The sequence below is a fragment of the Chiloscyllium punctatum genome, chromosome 37 (genome assembly GCF_047496795.1).
Source record: "Chiloscyllium punctatum isolate Juve2018m chromosome 37, sChiPun1.3, whole genome shotgun sequence".
NCBI classification, from domain to species: domain Eukaryota; kingdom Metazoa; phylum Chordata; class Chondrichthyes; order Orectolobiformes; family Hemiscylliidae; genus Chiloscyllium; species Chiloscyllium punctatum.
The window spans coordinates 2199233-2218127 of record NC_092775.1 but is presented as its reverse complement, the minus strand read 5'-3'; the positions used below and the strand labels follow the sequence as shown (position 1 = coordinate 2218127).

The 18895-nt window shown below is 44.0% G+C and overlaps 1 protein-coding gene across 6 annotated transcripts in view; it reads left to right on the top strand.

Moving 5' to 3' along the window:
- The window catches only part of chd6 (chromodomain helicase DNA binding protein 6), a 255925-nt gene that overhangs the window by 77286 nt on the left and 159744 nt on the right, over positions 1–18895 (top strand). For all 6 annotated transcript variants that reach the window (XM_072556108.1, XM_072556107.1, XM_072556109.1 and 3 more), the window contains one exon: positions 198–748. In XM_072556108.1, coding sequence (XP_072412209.1) covers positions 198–748 — 551 coding nt within the window. The remainder of the gene's footprint in view (positions 1–197; positions 749–18895) is intronic.

Below are 18895 nucleotides of genomic sequence, written 5' to 3'. Positions count from 1 at the left end.
ATGTCTAAATGTTCAGTTTTAGTTATTTTATCCCCTGTAGCTCACTTCACTTGAAGCCTGCACTTGGTCTTAATACCCAGTGGGTAACATCATATAATTAGTGTTTAAATAAGAAAATTAAAGTTTAAAGTAATTAACTTGAATTAATGTTTAAAGGATTTAACTTTTTAAAAAAAAATTTCTGTTTTATTTTGCAGCCTTCCACTTCAAAGGCATCCAAGCATCCGCTGACGTCAGATGCCTCGCATGTTGATGGACACACAGCACAGCTCTCGCACACAAGCACCAAGGACCAACCAACCTTACTCAATCCAGCAAAAGCTCCAGAACCAGCTGGACCCTTGATTGAGACCAGCAGCAAGAGTGATGCTCAAGGTGCGCTGGCAGATGTGAACGTGGACCAAACACTAACCCTTTCCAAGGCCGAGGATGGAGGCACAAGGGTTAAGAAAAAAAGGAAGAAAAAAGAGCCAAAGGAAGAGGCAGGTAGTGAAACAGCAACCGGCGACAGTGCACCCAAACCAAAGAAGAAGAGAAAGGAGCCCAAAGGAGACAAGGAACCTAAAGAGGGCAAAGTGGCTAAGGAGCCAAAAGGTTCTAAAGGACCCAAGGGCATCAGAGAACCTAAAGGGGCCAAAGGGGCCAAAGAACCGAAGGAGCTTAAGGGTGCAAAGGAACCCAAGCAACCTAAAGAGCCAAAATGCAAATCCAACACTACCCCCAAAACTAAGAGCAGCAAGAAAGCCAGGTTTGGAGCTTTCATTGTATTGGTTCTTGCTCATTTGAGTTTTCCTGATGGGACTTGTTAATTCACAGGCTGTGGACATCTCTGGCAGCATTTATTGTACATCCCTAATTGTCCTTAGGTTGGCAGTGAGATACTTTCTTGATGGACTACAGTCCCAAGTGGTATCGGACTCCTGAGAGTTGTTGGGTACGAGCTCCAGGATTTTGACGTGGCACTAATGGAATGGTGATAGATTTCAGAGTCAGAATGTGTTACTCTGAGGTGGTGATATTCCCTTGCTGTTCCAACTGGGCGGAGTCTTAAGTTTCCGAGATGATGAAGCCTTGTTGAGGTGCTAAATGCATCCTTTAAATGATATGTCTACTGCCTTGTGTGCCTCTGGTAGAGCATTTATGGTCGTGCATTGGTGTCAATTTGGCAGGCAGTTTTAACTTGATTTGATTGGATTTTTTGTAGTCACATGTACTAAGTACAATGAAAAGCTTTGTTTTGCAAACAGTACAGGCAGATTGTAGCAAGCAAGGACATAGAGGTCAAAGGGTGCTTAGAGAGAGCGAGACATACAGGTTACAATGCACAGGAGGTGCGTAAAGCAAGCTCAACATTATTTGATAGAGAATCCATAATTAGTGTGGAGCCCCTTGACTACTTTCAGAGCTGGACTCGCCCAGACAAGTACAACAATTTAAACAAACGTAAAGTACTGAAGAAACTCAGCAAGCCTATGGATAGAGAAACAGAGTTAATGTTTCAAGTCCAATATGAGTCGTCTTCAGAACTGGTTTGTACAATGTAAAACATTTTCCAACGTGCCGTTGACTTACACCTTGTAGACAATGGACAGGCTTTGCAGGAGTCAGGAGATGAATCACTAATTGGAGAACATCTATCTTCTCACCTCCTCTTCTAACCATAATTATCTGGTTGGTCCAATTGGGTTTCTAGTCAATGATGATCTCCCCAGAATATTGATAGTGAGGGGATTTAATAGTGAGGTTTAATGACGATGGTAGGTAGTTAGGTTCTCTTGTTGCAAATTTAACTTGCAAGTCCTTAGCCCAAGTCTCTATGCTAGACAAATAGGAGGCTGGAAGAGTTCAGCAAGACAGGCAGCATCAGGAGGTGGAGGTGTCAAAGTTTCGGGGGCAACACTTCTTCAGGACTGTCGCTATGCTGTGCACGTCTTGTTGCTGGTGCTGATTCAGTAAAAGAGGAATTACAAATGGAACTGAACATTTTGCAAACATCCCCACTTTGTCCTTGGGGTAAGAATGTAATTGTGGTCAATCTTTAAGATTCTGTCCTAACCAGACCCTTTGATTGAGGTGTTTGACTTCGAACAACCATTACCATCTTTCTTTATGCTAGGTGTCATTCCAACCATCAGAAAATTTTCACTGATCTCTATTAATTTCAATTTTTCTGGGCTCCTTGATACCACCCTTGGTGAAATGAAGTCAGAGTCAGTCTGTGTCACTTTACCTCTGGAGTTAACTTTCTCATGTGAAGACTGTGGTGAAATTTGGAGCTAACTCTTCTGACAGAATGTCACGTGTATATCAGAGTAATTATGGCTTGGTAGCATATATGACCGCACTTTGAGACTAAGAAGATTAGTGGGAGTTTGTTAGAATGTCCTCCCAAACTAAAACAAATTGCTGGTAAAGCTCAGGTCTGGCAGCATCTGTGGAGAGAAATCAGAGTTAATGTTTCGGGTCCAATGGCCCTTCTTCTGAACTGACAGTGGCTCGGAAAAAAATGTTTTTTTTAAATGTAGAAGATAGGGTGGAGGGAGGGGATAAGGAGTAAACGATAGGTGGACATACTGCCCAAAGAGAGTGGATAATTATTAGCCTTGGAGAATGAATGGCTGCTAGTGGGGACAATGAGTGGCTAACAATGTGCAGTGTGTAATTGCTGTTCTTGTGGGTGTTGGGGTAACTGCATATGAGAGGGTGCCTCAAGCCTGTTGAACTCTGTATTGAATCTAGAAGGCTGTAGAGTTCCCAATTGGAAAATGAGGTATTGTTCTTCCAGCTTGCACCGCTTTGCTGGAGCACTGTAGGAAGTGTGAGACAGAGATGTTGGCCAGGAAGCAGGGTGGGCTGTTGAAGTGGCAGGCAACTGGAAGCTCAGGGTCTTTATTGCAGACAAAACATAGGTGTCATGCTTTGTTTCCCCAATGTAGAGGAGACCACATTGTGAGCAGCAAATGCAGTAGACTAGGTTGTGTGAGTTGCAGGTTCACTGCTAGATCTAGAAGCTAAGGACAAGGGGCACCCAGTTGCTTTTGTGGGAGGGAAGAGGGGGGTGGTGAGGGCTGATGTCAGACCCAGCTGACAGCCCTTGCAACAACAGTGCTGAGGAATGCTTGGTTGATAAAGAAGGTGGACGTTTTCAGAGGTCCCCTTGTCGAAGTTGGTATCATCAGAACAGAGACGGAGGAACAGGGAGAATGGAATAGAGTCTTTATAGAAAATAAAAATGTGAGGATGTATTGTCAAGTTAATTGTAGTTGTCGGTTGGTTTACAGTGGGTATTGGTGGCCACTCTGTCCCCAGATGTAGAAACCGAGATGTCGAGGAAGGGAATGGAGGAGTCAGAGATGGACCAGGTGAAGATGAGAGGAGGGTGGAAATTGGAAGTGAAATTGATAAATGAGAGAGAGAGGAGCAGCACCTATGATATTATCAATATGCCAGAGAATGAGTTGTGGGTGGGGGCTGGAATAGGACTGGAGCAAGGAATGTTCCATGTACCCTACAAAGAGACAGGCATAACTGGGGCCCATGTGAGTACCTCAGGTCACCCCTTTGACCTGAAGAAAGTGAGAGGAATTTTAAAAATTCGTTCAGAGTGAGGACAAACTCGATCAGGAGGGGGAGGAGGAGGGTGGCGGATCGGAACTGTTCAGGCCATTTTCTTTCAGCAAGAAACCAAGAGCCCTGAGACCATCCTGATGGGGGTTGGACAAGTAAAGGGATTAAATGTCCATGATGAAGAGCACGTGGCTGGAGCCTGCGAACTGGAAATTCTGAAACTGGTTTAAAGTTTCAGAGGAATCCTGGATGTAAGTGAGAAGGGACTGGACAAGGGGAGAAAAAAAACAGTTGAGGTATGAAGATGAGCTCTGTGGGGCAAGGGCAGGCAGAAGCAGACTGCCTGGGCAGTCCTTTTGTATTTAGTGACCTTTGTGAACACAGTAGCCTGTTGTTCTAAGGTGGGAATCATGGTCTGGGTGATAGGAGGAGGTGTCTACAAATTGGCACTTCGAACTAACAGATATTAGAAGAGCTCCTCATTTTCCATTTGACACCTATACAGCCTGCTGCATTCAATATCAAGTTCAATAATTTTAGAGCACGCGGCACCTTCTCCCAAGTCCTTACCCCAAACTCCACATACCAGGCCTTGTTATCACATGGTCTGCTATTACGCATTACCTATTGTTAGCCACTAATACTCAGTCTGTTAACATCCATTCATTTTCCTAAGCTAACCGTTATCCACTCCTTTGTCTTGCTAATTATTCTTCTGTCTCTTTGGGCTTGCATTCCACCTATCATTTATTCCTTACCCCCTCCTCCCATTCTGTCTTCTGCACAAAAACAGCTTTTTCCTAGCTACTATAAATTCTGAAGACAGGTCACTTGACCTGAAACGTTGACTGATTTCTCTCCACAGATGCTGCCAGACCTGAGCTTTTCTAGCAATTTCTGTTTTTGTTTCTGGTTTCCAGCATCAGCAGTTGCGGACACAGCTCTTTTGGTTTTTTTTATTGAGTGTTAGATTGTCCTATGACTCTAGTAAATGGCACTGCTTTAGCTGTACGAATTTGACGAGAGGCATAACTAGTTTTTGAGGACAAATTTTAGGATTGCAACAGGAATGCTGTCAGCTGATAACTTTGCTGTATCTGCTACCTTCTTTGATGTAATGTAGTGAATCACATTGGCTAAAGATTGGCTTCAATGATGGTGGACCTCAGGAGGAGGCAGAGATGGATCAGTAACTTGACATTTCTTCTGGTTGAGATTGTTTCCAAGTGTTTCAGCTTTGTGGATGGAGTTGTTCATGGAGCTTTTGCTGTTGTGTTTAATTTCTTACCATCATTCACCGTGCACAAGTAGATTTATTATTTGAGTTGGTTCTGTTGTCTGCAGATCCACTATGGCAACTGCATTTTTCCAGTCTTGACCATTCAGTCACTCGGCGCTCTACCAAGTTACTCTTTGTGTCAAACATAGAAGCCCTTCACCCAGAGTACATTATCTGTCCTTGTCACCCTCTTGGCTTCTTTCAAGCGATGCTTAACATGGAGAACTGATTTTTGTCAGCTGAGAGAAGCAGGGAGTTGGTAACTTACAGGAATTTTCCATGTTTAACTTGGTGACATGGATTGTGCAGTCAATACTGCGATTTCCGAGGGTCATAACCTCCTGACTTCTGATATTGCCAGTACCTGTGATGGATCTGTCCTTGGAGTGGAGCAGAATATAGGTAATATAGGTAATTGAGATGTCTGGGGACATTGGTGATGAATACAATTTGGAGAGTCTGACTGTGGTCTAGTTTATGGAGTAGATTTCCTATTTTGAAGCTAGACCTCAGATGTGGGTGGGTTGCTGGGCTTAGTGTCTTGGTCAATGTGCACTCCTGGCTAAGTTTTGGATAGTGTATCGGGTTATTTCTTGTACGTTTTTTCTTAAGAGGTTTTTCCTGTGATCTGTAAGATGTAGGAGCAGAAGCAGACTATTCAGCCCATTGAGCCTGCTCTGCCATTCAATGAGATCATGGCTGCCCTGATAATCCTCAACTCCATTTTCTTGATTTCTCCTCTTAACCTGTTTTCTTCACTGATTAAAATCTGTTAATTTCAGTCTTGAATACACTAAATCCCATCAGCTGTCTAGTGAGATTTGAGCCCATGTCCTCAGCGCATTAGATTCTATCTCTGTATTATTAATCTAGTGACATTACCACTACATTACCATCGTCCATTGAGCTCAACAATCAGAAATCACTTTGAATGTAGAGCAGAGAGCCAGACTACTTAATTCATATGGTTTGGAGAGGCCGGTGCTGGGGTGTACAAAGTTAAAAATCACACAACACCAGGTTATAGTCCAACAGGTTTAATTGGAAGCACACTAGCTTTCGGAGCGACGCCCTTCAACAGGTGATCACCTGATGAAGGGGCATCACTCCAAAACCTAGTGTACTTCCAATTAAACCTGTTGGACTATAACCTGGTGTTGTGTGATTTTTAACTTAATTCATATGGTATATTCAGGAACATCCTTCCACCTTCGGTCAACTGACCCTATCAGCATGTTCTTCTGTTTCTTACTCCCTTATGTCTTATCTGTTTTCTCCTTAAATACACCTCTGCCTTCCTCTGAACTGGTTCACGAGGTAGTGAGTTCCACATTCTCTCCTTTCTCTGGGTAAAAAAGTTCCCCTGAGTTCTGTATTTGACTAAGTAATGGTTGTTGTACATTTGTTTATCCTATTTTTGCTCTGTCCACATGTGAAACAACATCTCTGATCTTTAAAATTTTAAAGTCCTCTTAGACCACCACCTGCCTTCTGTTTTACAGAGAATTACATACAACATGTACACTATTTCCGGATTTATAGTTATAACGTCTCATTTGTGATAACATTATTGTTCATCCTTTTTGTATCAGCAATTACACCTCTAAAGTTTCCACACTTTCAGGACCAGAGATTTGCATACTATTCAAAGTTGAACAATTTTCTTAGACTATCTCTGCAAAAAATTTATTCTGCTTGTTCCTAAAATATTAATCTCCATCTTTTCACCTTCTGGCAATGATACCTGTTGTTGGAGTGCCATTAGCACAGTTCCACTGTGTTTTATTTCCCAAGCTGGAATTTTTGCTTCAATGTAGTTGTTGAGCAATAAAGCTTATTGTGTTTGGTAAGCAGGAAGGGAAGTTGTTGTAGTTAAATCAAATTCTGTCTTTATGTATTAACAGCAGCTCGACAATACTGTCTTGGTCTCGTCTTCCTTTTCTTTCAAATTTGCTAAAGTTAGCTGTAGAATCTTAGCTAGAGACAAAAAATTACAGATGCTGGGATCCAAAGTCAACAAAGAGGAGGCTGGAAGAACACAGCAGTTCAAGCAGCATCAGGAGGTGGAGAAATCAATGTTTCGGGTATAATCCTCCCTCACCCGAAACGTTGACTTTACCACCACCTGATGCCAGGCTTGCTGTGATTTTCCAGACTCCTCTTTGTCCAGCTGTAGAATCTTCACATCCAGACAGGCTGAGACTGGTTACCTCATTTCATGTAGCCAGAGTACAAGCTTCCTTTGAAGCTTCATTACCCCCTCCATAAGCTGAAGGTATTAATTTTCACTTGTTGGGTTGTGGTAGGGCTGATGGGACTGTCAGCCTGGGGAAGTTCAGCTTTACCTGAGCATTTTGTGGTATGAGAGACCTTGGCTTAAAAATGTGTTGCTGGAAAAGCGCAGCAGGTCAGGCAGCATCAAAGGAACAGGAGAACCGACGTTTTGGGCATAAGCCCTTCAGGAATGAGGAGGGTGTGCCAAGCAGGCTAAGATAAAAGGTAGGGAGGAGGGACTTTGGGGAGGGGCAGTGGGAATACGATAGGTGGAAGGAGGTTAAGGAAAGGGTGATAGGCCAGAGAGGGGGTGAAGGCGGAGAGGTCGGGAAGAAGATTGCAGGTCAAGAAGGCGGTGCTGAGTCTGAGGGTTGGGACTGAGATAAGGTGGGGGGAGGGGAAATGAGGAAGCTGGAGAAATCCGCATTTATCCCTTGTGGTTGGAGAGCTCCTAGGCCGAAGATGAGACGCTCTTCCTCCAGGCGTTGCCATGGTCTGGCGATGGAGGAGGCCAAGGACCTGCATGTCCTTGGCGGAGTGGGAGGGGGAGTTAGTGTTCACCACGGGGTGGTTGGGTTGGTTGGTCTGGGTGTCCCAGAGGTGTTCTCTGAAACATTCTGCAAGTAGGCAGCCTGTCTCCCCAAGGTATAGGAGGCCACATCGGGTGCAGCGGATGCAGTATATGATGTGTGTGGCGGTGTAGGTGAATTTGTGGCGGATATGGAGGGATATATTTCCCTCCCCACCCCTATCAGCATTCCAGAAAGACCACTCCCTTCGCGACTCCCTCGTCAGATCCACACCCCCCACCAACCCAGCCTCCACTCCTGGCACCTTCCCCTGCAACCGCAAGAAGTGCAAAGCTTGCGCCCACACCTTCCCCCCTCACTTCCCTCCAAGGCCCCAAGGGATACTTCCATATCCGTCAGAAATTCACCTGCACCTCCACACACATCATTTACTGCACCCGATGTGGCCTCCTCTACACTGGGGAGACGGGCCGCCTACTTGCGGAACATTTCAGAGAACATCTCTGGGACATCCACACCAACCAACCCAACCGCCCCGTGGCTGAACACTTTAACTCCCCCTCCCACTCCGCCAAGGACATGCAGGTCCTTGGCCTCCTCACTTTCTCCTATGATGAGACCTTGCACTTGTTCATGTTCAGACTTGGATTGACAGGGTCCTGCTGCAGACAGTCACCTACTATTTTTTTAACCAGAGGAGATGGGAAGGGGAATTGAGATTCCTGGCTGCAGTCTCCCAAATGAATCTTTAGAGTGTTCAGATGACATGATTGATCAAGCAAGAATGGAGCAGGGTTATATCACAGGAATATCACAGCTGATTTTATTCAGTGTCCAAGTGCTTGCTATTACCTTTGATAATTGGGGATTGATTGAGGGTAAAATCATCCAAGATTTGACTATCTTTTGATGCATGTATGCCATTGCTAATTTCTTTTGGGGTATATTCTTGGGTATTCATGTGTGTTAGTGGTACAGAAAATGGCCATCAGAGAAACCTTCAATATGCATTATTGCAGAATAAAATTGCAGTGCCACAGTTTAATTGTTACCAGTTGTGGTGATGCCCTCATTTATAGTCTGTATATTTTAACAAGACTTTTAAGCACAGGCTTGTAATTTCTTGGAATTTGATTCCAATCATTGCCACAGAAGAGTGTGGAGGCCAGGTCATTAAGTACATTTAAGACTAAGACAGATAGGTGCTTGAGGATGAAGAGTTACAGGGAGAAAAGAGGAGAATGGAATTGAGAAACTTATCAGCCATGATTGAATGGCATAACAGACTTGATGGGTTGAATGGCCTAATTTCTGCTCTTATGTCTTATGGTCTAAAGGTTAAGAACTGCAAATTTTAGATCCCTCTGGTCAGTGAATTTTCTCTCACTCCAATGGCAGCTCCTGATAGGTTACTCATACCTTCAATTCTCAGGTACAAATCCAGACATCAGGCATTGCCAGCTCAGGTAGTACCAGGAGGTTAGAGTAAACCAAACTTTTCTACTCCTGTATCTGGCCCGCTATTTATCTCAAACTGGAGCTGTGTGAAAATTCCCTGCCAGAGTTTTTATATTATAACTATTGTTAATTTGATCAAAGTTTGAGAGAAGATTTGTAGCTTGGGTGCTCGTTGTTGTGGTTCTGTTCGCCGAGCTGGGAATTTGTGTTGCAGACGTTTTGTCCCCTGTCTAGGTGACATCCTCAGTGTTTGGGAGCCTCCTGTGAAGCGCTTCTGTGACCTTTCCTCCTGCATTTATAGTGGTTTGAATCTGCCGCTTCCGGTTGTCAGTTCCAGCTGTCCGCTGCAGTGGCCGGTATATTGGGTCCAGGTCGATGTGCTTATTAATTGAATCTGTGGATGAGTGCCATGCCTCTAGGAATTCCCTGGCTGTTATCTGTTTGGCTTGTCCTATAATGGTAGTGTTGTCCCAGTCAAATTCATGTTGCTTGTCATCTGCGTGTGTGGCTACTAGGGATAGCTGGTCGTGTCGTTTCATGGCTAGTTGGTGTTCATGGATGCGGATCGTTAGCTGTCTTCCTGTTTGTCCTATGTAGTGTTTTGTGCAGTCCTCACATGGGGTTTTGTACATTACATTGGTTTTGCTCATGCTGGGTATCGGGTCCTTCGTCCTGGTGAGCTGTTGTCCGAGAGTGGCTGTTGGTTTGTGTGCTGTTATGAGTCCTCGTGGTCGCAGTAGTCTGGCTGTCAGTTCGGAAATGCTCTTGATGTATGGTAGTGTGGCTAGTCCTTTGGGTTGCGGCATGTCCTCGTTCCGTTGTCTTTCCCTTCGGCATCTGTTGATGAAATTGTGGAGGTATCTGTTTTTGGCGAATACATTGTAAAGGTGTTCTTCTTCCTCTTTTTGCAGTTCTGGTGTGCTGCAGTGTGTTGTGGCCCTTTTGAAGAGTGTCTTGATGCAACTTCGTTTGTGTGTGTTGGGGTGGTTGCTTTCATAGTTTAGGACTTGGTCTGTGTGTGTGCCTTTCCTGTAAACTTTTGTGGTGAATTCTCCGTTCGGTGTCCTCTGTACCATCACGTCCAGGAATGGGAGTTGGTTGTCCTTTTCTTCCTCTCGAGTGAATCGGATTCCTGTGAGTGTGGCGTTGATGATCCGGTGTGTGTTCTCTATTTGTGTTTTTAATGATTACAAAGGTGTCATCCACATATCTGACCCAGAGTTTGGGTTGAATTTGCGGTAAGACTGTTCGTTCTAACCTTTGCATTACCGCTTCTGCTATGAGTCCAGAGATGGGTGAGCCCATGGGTGTTCCGTTGATTTGTTCATATATTTGGTTATTGAATGTGAAGTGTGTTGTGAGGCACAAGTCCAGTAGTTTGAGTATGCCGTCTTTGTTGATTGGTTCACCGTCCTGTTGTCTGTTCTGTATGTCCAGCAGGTTGGCTATTATTTCTCTGGCTAGGGTTTTGTCAATAGAGGTGAACAGTGCCGTTACATTGAATGAGACCATAGTTTCTTCCTTGTCTATGTGTATATTTCTGATGATGTCCAAGAATTCCTGTGTTGACTGTATAGATTGTCTGGATCCACTGATCAGGTGTTTCAGTTTCTGCTGTAGTTCTTTAGCCAGTTTGTGTGATGGTGTCCCTGGTAGTGATACTATGGGTCTGAGTGGGATGTCTGGTTTGTGCACTTTAGGTAGTGTATAGAATCTGGGGGTGTTGTTGCTTTCAGGTTTCATTCTTTGTCAGTCAAACCTGGTTATCTGTCCGTTTTTTTTGTAGATTCCTCAGTGTGTTGTTTATCCTATTGGTGAGCTGTGGGGTGGGGTCAAACTCCCTCTGGTAGGTGTTGGTATCTGCAAGTAGTTGTTGCGCTTTTTGGATGTAGTCTGCTTTGTCCAGGATGACCGTCATTCTGCCTTTGTCTGCTGGGAGTATGATTATGTTCTTATCATTTCTGACTGATTTTAGTGCTTCCCTCTCCTTGGTGTTGAGGTTATGTGTTTGTCTTTTCCTTGTTATAAGAGGTACGATATTTTGTCTCACTGTTTGTTGTGTTTCTTCTGTCAGTCCATTGTTCCTGAGTGTACATTCTTGTGCTGCTAGGAAGTCTGCTGTCTTGGCGTCCCTGTGGTTGTAGTTGAGTCCCTTGGCCAGTATTGTTCTTTCCGTGTCTGTGAGCTGTCTGTGGGAGAGGTTTCTAACCCAAAAAACGAACAAGTCAACGGAACACCCATGGGCTCACCCATCTCTGGACTCCTAGTAGAAGGGGTAATGCAAAGATTAGAACAAACAGTCTTACCGCAAATTCAACCCAAACTCTGGGTCAGATATGTGGATGACACCTTTGTAATCATTAAAAACACAGAAATAGAGAACACACACCGGATCATCAACGCCACACTCACAGGAATCCGATTCACTAGAGAGGAAGTAAAGGACAACCAACTCCCATTCCTAGACGTGATGGTACAGAGAACACCGAACGAAGAATTCACCACAAAGGTATACAGGAAAGCCACACACACAGACCAAGTTCTAAACTATGAAAGCAACCACCCCAACACACACAAAAGAAGTTGCATCAAGACACTGTTCAAAAGGGCCACAACACACTGCAGTACACCAGAACTGCAAAAAGAGGAAGAAGAACACCTATACAATGTATTCGCCAAAAACAGATACCCGCGCAATTTCATCAACAGATGCCGAAGGGAAATACAATGGAACGAAGACGTGCCACAACCCAAAGGACTAGCCACACTACCATACATCAGGAGCATTTCCGAGCTGACAGCCAGACTACTGCGACCACTAGGACTCATAACAGCACACAAACCAATAGCCACTCTCAGACAACAACTCACCAGGACGAAGGACCCGATACCCAGCATTAACAAAACCAATGTAGTGTACAAAATCCCATGCAAGGACTGCACAAAACACTACATAGGACAAACAGGAAGACAGCTAACGATCTGCATCCATGAACACCAACTAGCCACGAAAAAACATGACCAGCTATCCTTAGTAGCCACACACGCAGATGTCAAGCAACATGAATTGGACTGGGACAACACTACTATTCTAGGACAAGCCAAACAGAGAACAGCCAGGGAATTCCGAGAGGCATGGCACTCATCCACAGATTCAATCAATAAGCACATCGACCTGGACCCAATATACCGACCACTTCAGCGGACAGCTGGAACTGACAACCGGAAGCAGCAGATTGAAACCACTACAAATGCTGGTGGAAAGGTCACAGAAGCGCTTCACAGGAGGCTCCCAAGCACTGAGGGTGTCACCTAGACAGGGGACGAAACGTCTGCAACACAAATTCCCAGCTCGGTGAACAGAACCACAACATTGTTAATTTGAGGATGGTGTCTACTTGAGGTTGAGTTTCTGCTGATCCCACCCCCCTATCTAAACCTGTTGCTTATTTTCTAAAGGTCTGTATCCCTCTGCTCCCTGCCCATTCATGTATCTGTCTTGATCCATCTTAAATGACGCTATTGTGTTCGCCTCTACCACCTCCACTGCAATACGTTCCAGGCACCCACCACCTCTGTGTAAAGACCTTTCCACGCATATCTCCCCAGAACCTTTCCCCTCTCACTTTGAGCTTGTGACCCCTAGGAATTCAGTCTCCCACTCTGGGGGGGAAAAAGCTTCTTGCTATCCATCCTGTCTATACTTCTCATAATTTTGTAGACCTCAAACAGGTCCCCCCTCAACCTCTGTCTGTTTAACAAGAATAATCCTAATCTACTCCAGTATCTGGCCCACTGTTTTATCTCAAACTGGAGCTGTGTGAAAATTCCCTGATGGATTTTTTTACATTACAATCTTGTTAATTTGCGGATGGTGTCTACTTGAGGTTGACTTTCTGCTTTGGGTCTTCATGTAACTGAACAGATAGACTCTAAACTGCAGACCTTGGGGCACATGGGGCAGCATGTACCATGAGATAGTGGGATCTGTAAGGGGAGGATTCTCTGCCTCCTCACTACCCTATCATTAAAATGTGACTCAAAGCATATTTCAGTTTGATGGGCAAGTTGTTGCATCCTAAGCAGTTGGTAAAAAGCTCCTTCCAGTCATTCATGTCAATGCTTCCATGCTTCAGGGAGAGCTTCAGACTGTCTTTGATGCATCCCCTGTAAACCACCTGCTCCTTACCTTCAATTTATGATCATTATTTTATATTTTTATATTTTATACATCTCAATCATATCCTCTCTGTCTTCACTCCTCCAAGGAAAATAATCCCAGTTTGCAAAATCCCTCATAGTAACTAAAATGCTCCAGTCCATGCAACATCCTCATAAATGTACTTTGCTCCCTCTCCAATGTAGTCGCATCCCTTCTAAAATGTCTACTTGAGGTTGAGTTTCTGCTGATCCCACCCCCCTATCTAAACCTGTTGCCTATTTTCTAAAGGTCTGTATCCCTCTGCTCCCTGCCCATTCATGTATCTGTCTTGATCCATCTTAAATGACACACAATACTCTAGCCATGGCTATTCAGAATTTACACAGTTTCTGCATAACCTCCCTACTCTTAAACTCTCTTCTTTGGTTAATAAAGAACCAAACATCCCCTTAACCACTTTGTCTACCTGTCCTGCTTTCTTAAGGCACAAGTGGACATGGACCCCAAGGTCCTTACGATCCTCGGTGCTTCCCAGGGGCCTCCTATTCATCATGTATTCTCTTGCCTTGTTTTCCTGCCCAAATGGATAAACTTATCCAGATTGCATTCTATTTGTTGCTGACCAGCTATCTGATCTAGCCTGTCTGTATCCTCTTGTCCTACAATAAAGTCACACTGACTTCGTTACCTAGTTCCTTACAGGCTTTAGTTACTATCTCCTGACTGTCTACTAATCTCTTCATTTGGTTCCCATCCCCCTGCCACATTCGTTCAAACCCTCCCCAACAGTGTTAGCAAAAGCACCCTCAAGGACATCAATTCCAGTCCGGCCCAGGTGTAGACCGTCCAATTTGTAATAGTCCCACCTCTCCCAGAACTGGTTCTAATGTCCCAAAAATCCCTCCTGCACCATCTATCAAGTCACGCATTAATCCTGCCTATTCTTTCACTTCTACTCTGACTAGCACGTATCACTACTACCTCTGAGATCCTGCTTTTCATCTTGGCTCCTAACTCCCTAAATTCTGCTTGCAAGACCTCATCCCATTTATTACCTTTGTCATCAGTGTCTATATGCACTATGACAACTGGTTATTCATCCTTCCCTTTCAGAATGCTCTGCAGCTGATCTGAGATATCTCTGACCTGTGCACCTGGGAAGCAACATACCATTCAGGAGTCTCATCTTCGACCACAAAACCGCCCACCTACTCCCCTTACAATTGAATCCCCTATGCCTCTGCCCCTTCTATTCTTTTCCTGCCCTTCTATACAGCAGAGACAGCTGCTGCCTTCCCCTGGTGAGCCATCTTTCCCAACAGTATCCAAAACGGAATACCTGTTTTGGAGGGAGATGACCGCAGGGGACCCTGCTCTTTCTCTGCCTTTTGATCACCCATTCCCTTTCTCCCTCTGCTATCCTGCTCACTATTTATCACCCTACCAATTTTTACATCATTTGCAAACTTAATGATCCTTAATTCAATATATATATATATATACCATTAATAGCACAGACCCCACCACTGATCCTTGTGAAACCCCAATAGACACAGGCTTCCAGTCATAAAACAAAACACCCTTCAACCAACACTGTATCCTTCCATTCAGCCAATTCTGGATCCAATTAGCCAAATTTCCTTGGATCCTATGGTCTCTTATCTTCACTAACAGTCTTCCATGCAGGACCTGATCAAAACCTCGCTGACGTACAAGTAGATTACATTAAATGCATTGCCTTAAATCAAGTTGCTCAGACATGAACTCTCCTCACAAAACCATGCTGACTGTTCTTGACTAATTCCTCCCTTTCTGTGTATTTCCATCTGTCCTCACCTTTACGAGGATGTTGCCTGGTATGGAAGGTGCTAGCTATGAAGAAAGGTTGAGTAGGTTAGGTTTATTTTCATTAGAAAAAGGAGATTGAGGGGGGAACCTGATTGAGGTTTATAAAATCATGAAGCTTATAGACAGAGTGGATAGAGACAAGCTTTTTCCCAGGGTGAAGGATTCAATAACGAGAGGTCACGCTTTCAGGGTGAGTGGTGGAAAGTTTAAGGGGGATACACGCGGCAAGTACTTCACACAGAGAGTGGTGAGTGTTTGGAACGCTTTGCCAGCAGAGGTGGTAGAGGCAGGCACGGTAGGTTCATTTAAGATGCGTCTGGATAAATGCATGAGTAGGTGGGGAGCAGAGGGATACAGATGTTTAGGAATTGACTGATAGGTTTAGACAGTACATTTGGATCGGCTCAGGCTTGGAGGGCCGAAGGGCCTGTTCGTGGGCTGTAAATTTTCATTGTTCTTTGTTCTCTTTGTACCACTGAGGTTAGACTGATCTGCCCAGTAGTTTCCTGGTTTATCCCTTGCTCCCTTCTGGAAAAACACTGCTGAATTGGCTTTCTTCCAGTCATCTTGCACCTCTACCTGTGACCAGAGAAGAATTGAAAATTATTGCCAGTTCCTGCTATTTCCTCCCTTGCCTCACTCAGCAGCCTGGAATACATTTTATCTGGCCCTGGGGATTTATTTACTACTAAACCTGTCAGGCCACTCTCCTCTGTCTATGCTAATTTTTTCAAGTGTACCATAGTTCTTCTCCCTGATTTCTATACCCACCTCGTCTCTCTCATGAGTGAACATGGACATAAAATTCATTTAGAACCCTTCCTAATTCCTCCAGCTCCATGCGCAAATTACTACTGTGGTTCTAATGGGACCCACTCTTTCCCTTGTTATTCTTTTACCCTTAATAGGAGAGCTCCCTGTTTGTTCTCCTTCTTTCCTTTTTAACTTGCTCCCTGCACATTGTGTACTCCTGTACTGCCTGACCATTGGACTATCTGAACCAAGATGTTTTCTGTGGTTAGTGAGCCTAGAACCTAAAGATGTAACCTCAGGATGGGGAAGGGGCTGAGTATTTAAGACGGAGATGAAAAGGAGTTTCATAACTTGGGTCTGTGATGGCTCAAGCATGTTCAAGACAGAAATCAATAGACCTCTAGAGTGTAATGACATTAGCAGACATGTGGAAAGGGCAGAAACTTGACATCGTGGTAGATGACCAGCCATGATCTATTTGAATGGCAGAGCAGAATCGACAGGCTGATTAGCTACTCTTATTCCCACGTCATTTTGGGATCTCTGGGATTTTTTAATTCATTCGTGGGACACCAGTGTCATTGGCTGGGCCAGCATTTAATGCCTGTGCCTAGTTGCACTTGAGAACATGGTGGTAAGCTGCCATCTTGAACAGCCACAGTTTATGTGGGTCTACCTACATCACAATGCCCTTGGGAGGGAATTCCAAAATTTTAACCCAGCAATACTGAAGCAAAGCTTTTTGAAAGCTACTGAATACTAAAATTAACTGAAAAGATCCAGACTTCGTGGTCCCTAAAAATGTTTGGCAGTCGACAATCCCCAAGTAGGGCATCACGAGTCTGCATAATTTACAAGGGATATGTGGGAGAGTGAGTTTGATAGGATGACTAATGGCTTGAGAGAAGGCAACCCTATTTGGTCGTGCTATGATGGTGCAGCCTGGTGATGCTCACAGTCTAAGCTCCATTATTGGTTTACATAGTCAGCAGTTTATAATTGAATATTTCCACATTGCTTTGGCACTAGATGATTGTCCCCTACTCCACATACAGGAAATGATGCTAATAGTTTGTTCTTGGATGAAACAGTGGTTTGAAAATTTCATTTTCAGTTATTTGAGAAGTTGGATCCCTGGATACACAGTCACATGAGGATTGAGAGTTGCTGGCTCTCTAGTTACTGTTTGCATTCCTCACATTCCAGCAAACCAGCAAAGAAAGGGGCTCTGATTATATTGCAGGATGGTTTGCCTAAACCCATTTCTTGGCTGCAGAACCTTAATTTAAACTGTGTCACACACTAAGGGGCAGTATTACCAATAATAAATGCAATTTATGCAATGTTCACAATCTCAGGATGTCCTTTGTGCAGCCAATGCAGTGTGATAATCATTGTTGTAAAGGAGTGAAACATAGCCAGTTTAGCACAACAAGCTTCTTTTAACAGCATTGAGGTAAATAGCCAGATGATCTGTTTTAGTGGCATCTTTTGAGTGATAAATACTGACCTAGGACTTGAGAGCAAACTTCCTTTCTTCAAAGTACTGCTATGGGATCTTTAACACATGCCCAAGAAGGCAGATGGTGCTTTAGTTTTCTGTTACATCAGAAAAAAGTACCTGTAACAGCATGGCATTCCCTCAGTACTGAACTGGAACGTCCATTTTTGGAGTGGACGTTGATCCAAGACCTTCTGACTTAGTGAGAGTGAGACTTTTGCCTTCGGTCCTGCAGACTAGTTAAGAAGCAACCTGGCATAATTATGCTGTCGATCTATGTTCCTTTAAATTCTCCCAGCTCTACATGGCAGGGTTTTTGTACTGCTCAGTCCCTTTTAAGGTTGTCTCATGGTCACGTATATCTTATCGGAGGCATTGGTTGTGTGGCCTGTTTGTTTCATAGAGCATAGACATAGAACAATACAGCACAGAACAGGCCCTTCGGCCCACAATGTTGTGCCAAACATTTGTCCTAGCTTAAGCACCTATCCATGTACCTATCCAATTGCCGCTTAAAGATCACCAATGATTCTGACTCTGCCACTCCCACAGGCAGTGCATTCCATGCCCCCACCACTCTCTGGGTAAAAAAACCTACCCCTGACATCCCCCATATACCTTCCACCCTTCACCTTAAATTTATGTCCCCGTGTAACACTCTGTAGTACCCGGGGAAAAAGTTTCTGCTTATCTACTCTATCTATTCCTCTGATCATCTTATAAATCTCTATCAAGTCACCCCTCATCCTTCGCCGTTCCAATGAGAAAAGGCCTAGCACTCTCAACCTATCCTCATACGACAGTTTCTACACAGTGACATCATCTGCACAATTTTTGGATTTGATTGTTCACAAATGTTCCCTGCATTGGCCAGCTTTAAAACCGGGTACATCCCTGTTTGGTCCCGCTGGCACAGTTCACAATCAGGTGGAAGTGCCCCGGGTCTCCTCGGACTTGAGCTTAGCCAATGGGCAGAGCTTATAAAGAATCCATTGCCACAATGTCAGGATTTCACTGCAGGAATTACTTAAAGAAGCTGTTCAGGTGAATTTTCTTTGGCTGCGCTGCTAATATTTACCATTTGGAGGTGTGGCAGAAATGGATCGGTAAAAGCCAATTTCTTAAGGTTTGCTTCTGATTGTATTAGTGTAGGGTAAGGAAACGGGAAGTTGGTTACAAAACTAAAGCGTCGAGTAGCGGTTTAGGGCATTACTATTTAAGGTAAATAATTTATCCAAAGAACAGCTGTATGCAATTTAAATGTTAAATGATTTTGTTTCTGCAATTGAAGGGGAATTGATGGCATAGTGTATTGTCACTACACTAGTAACAATAGTTAGTAAATGTCCCAAGGACTGAGGTTTGATTTCACCATGGCAGATAGCAGAATTTGAACTCAATAAAGTCAGGAATTGAAAGTCTGATGATGAATGTTAATCCATTATTAATTGTTATCAAAATCCATCTGCTTCACTGATGTCCTATAGGAAGAAAATGTGTGTCCTAACCTGTTGTGGCCTACA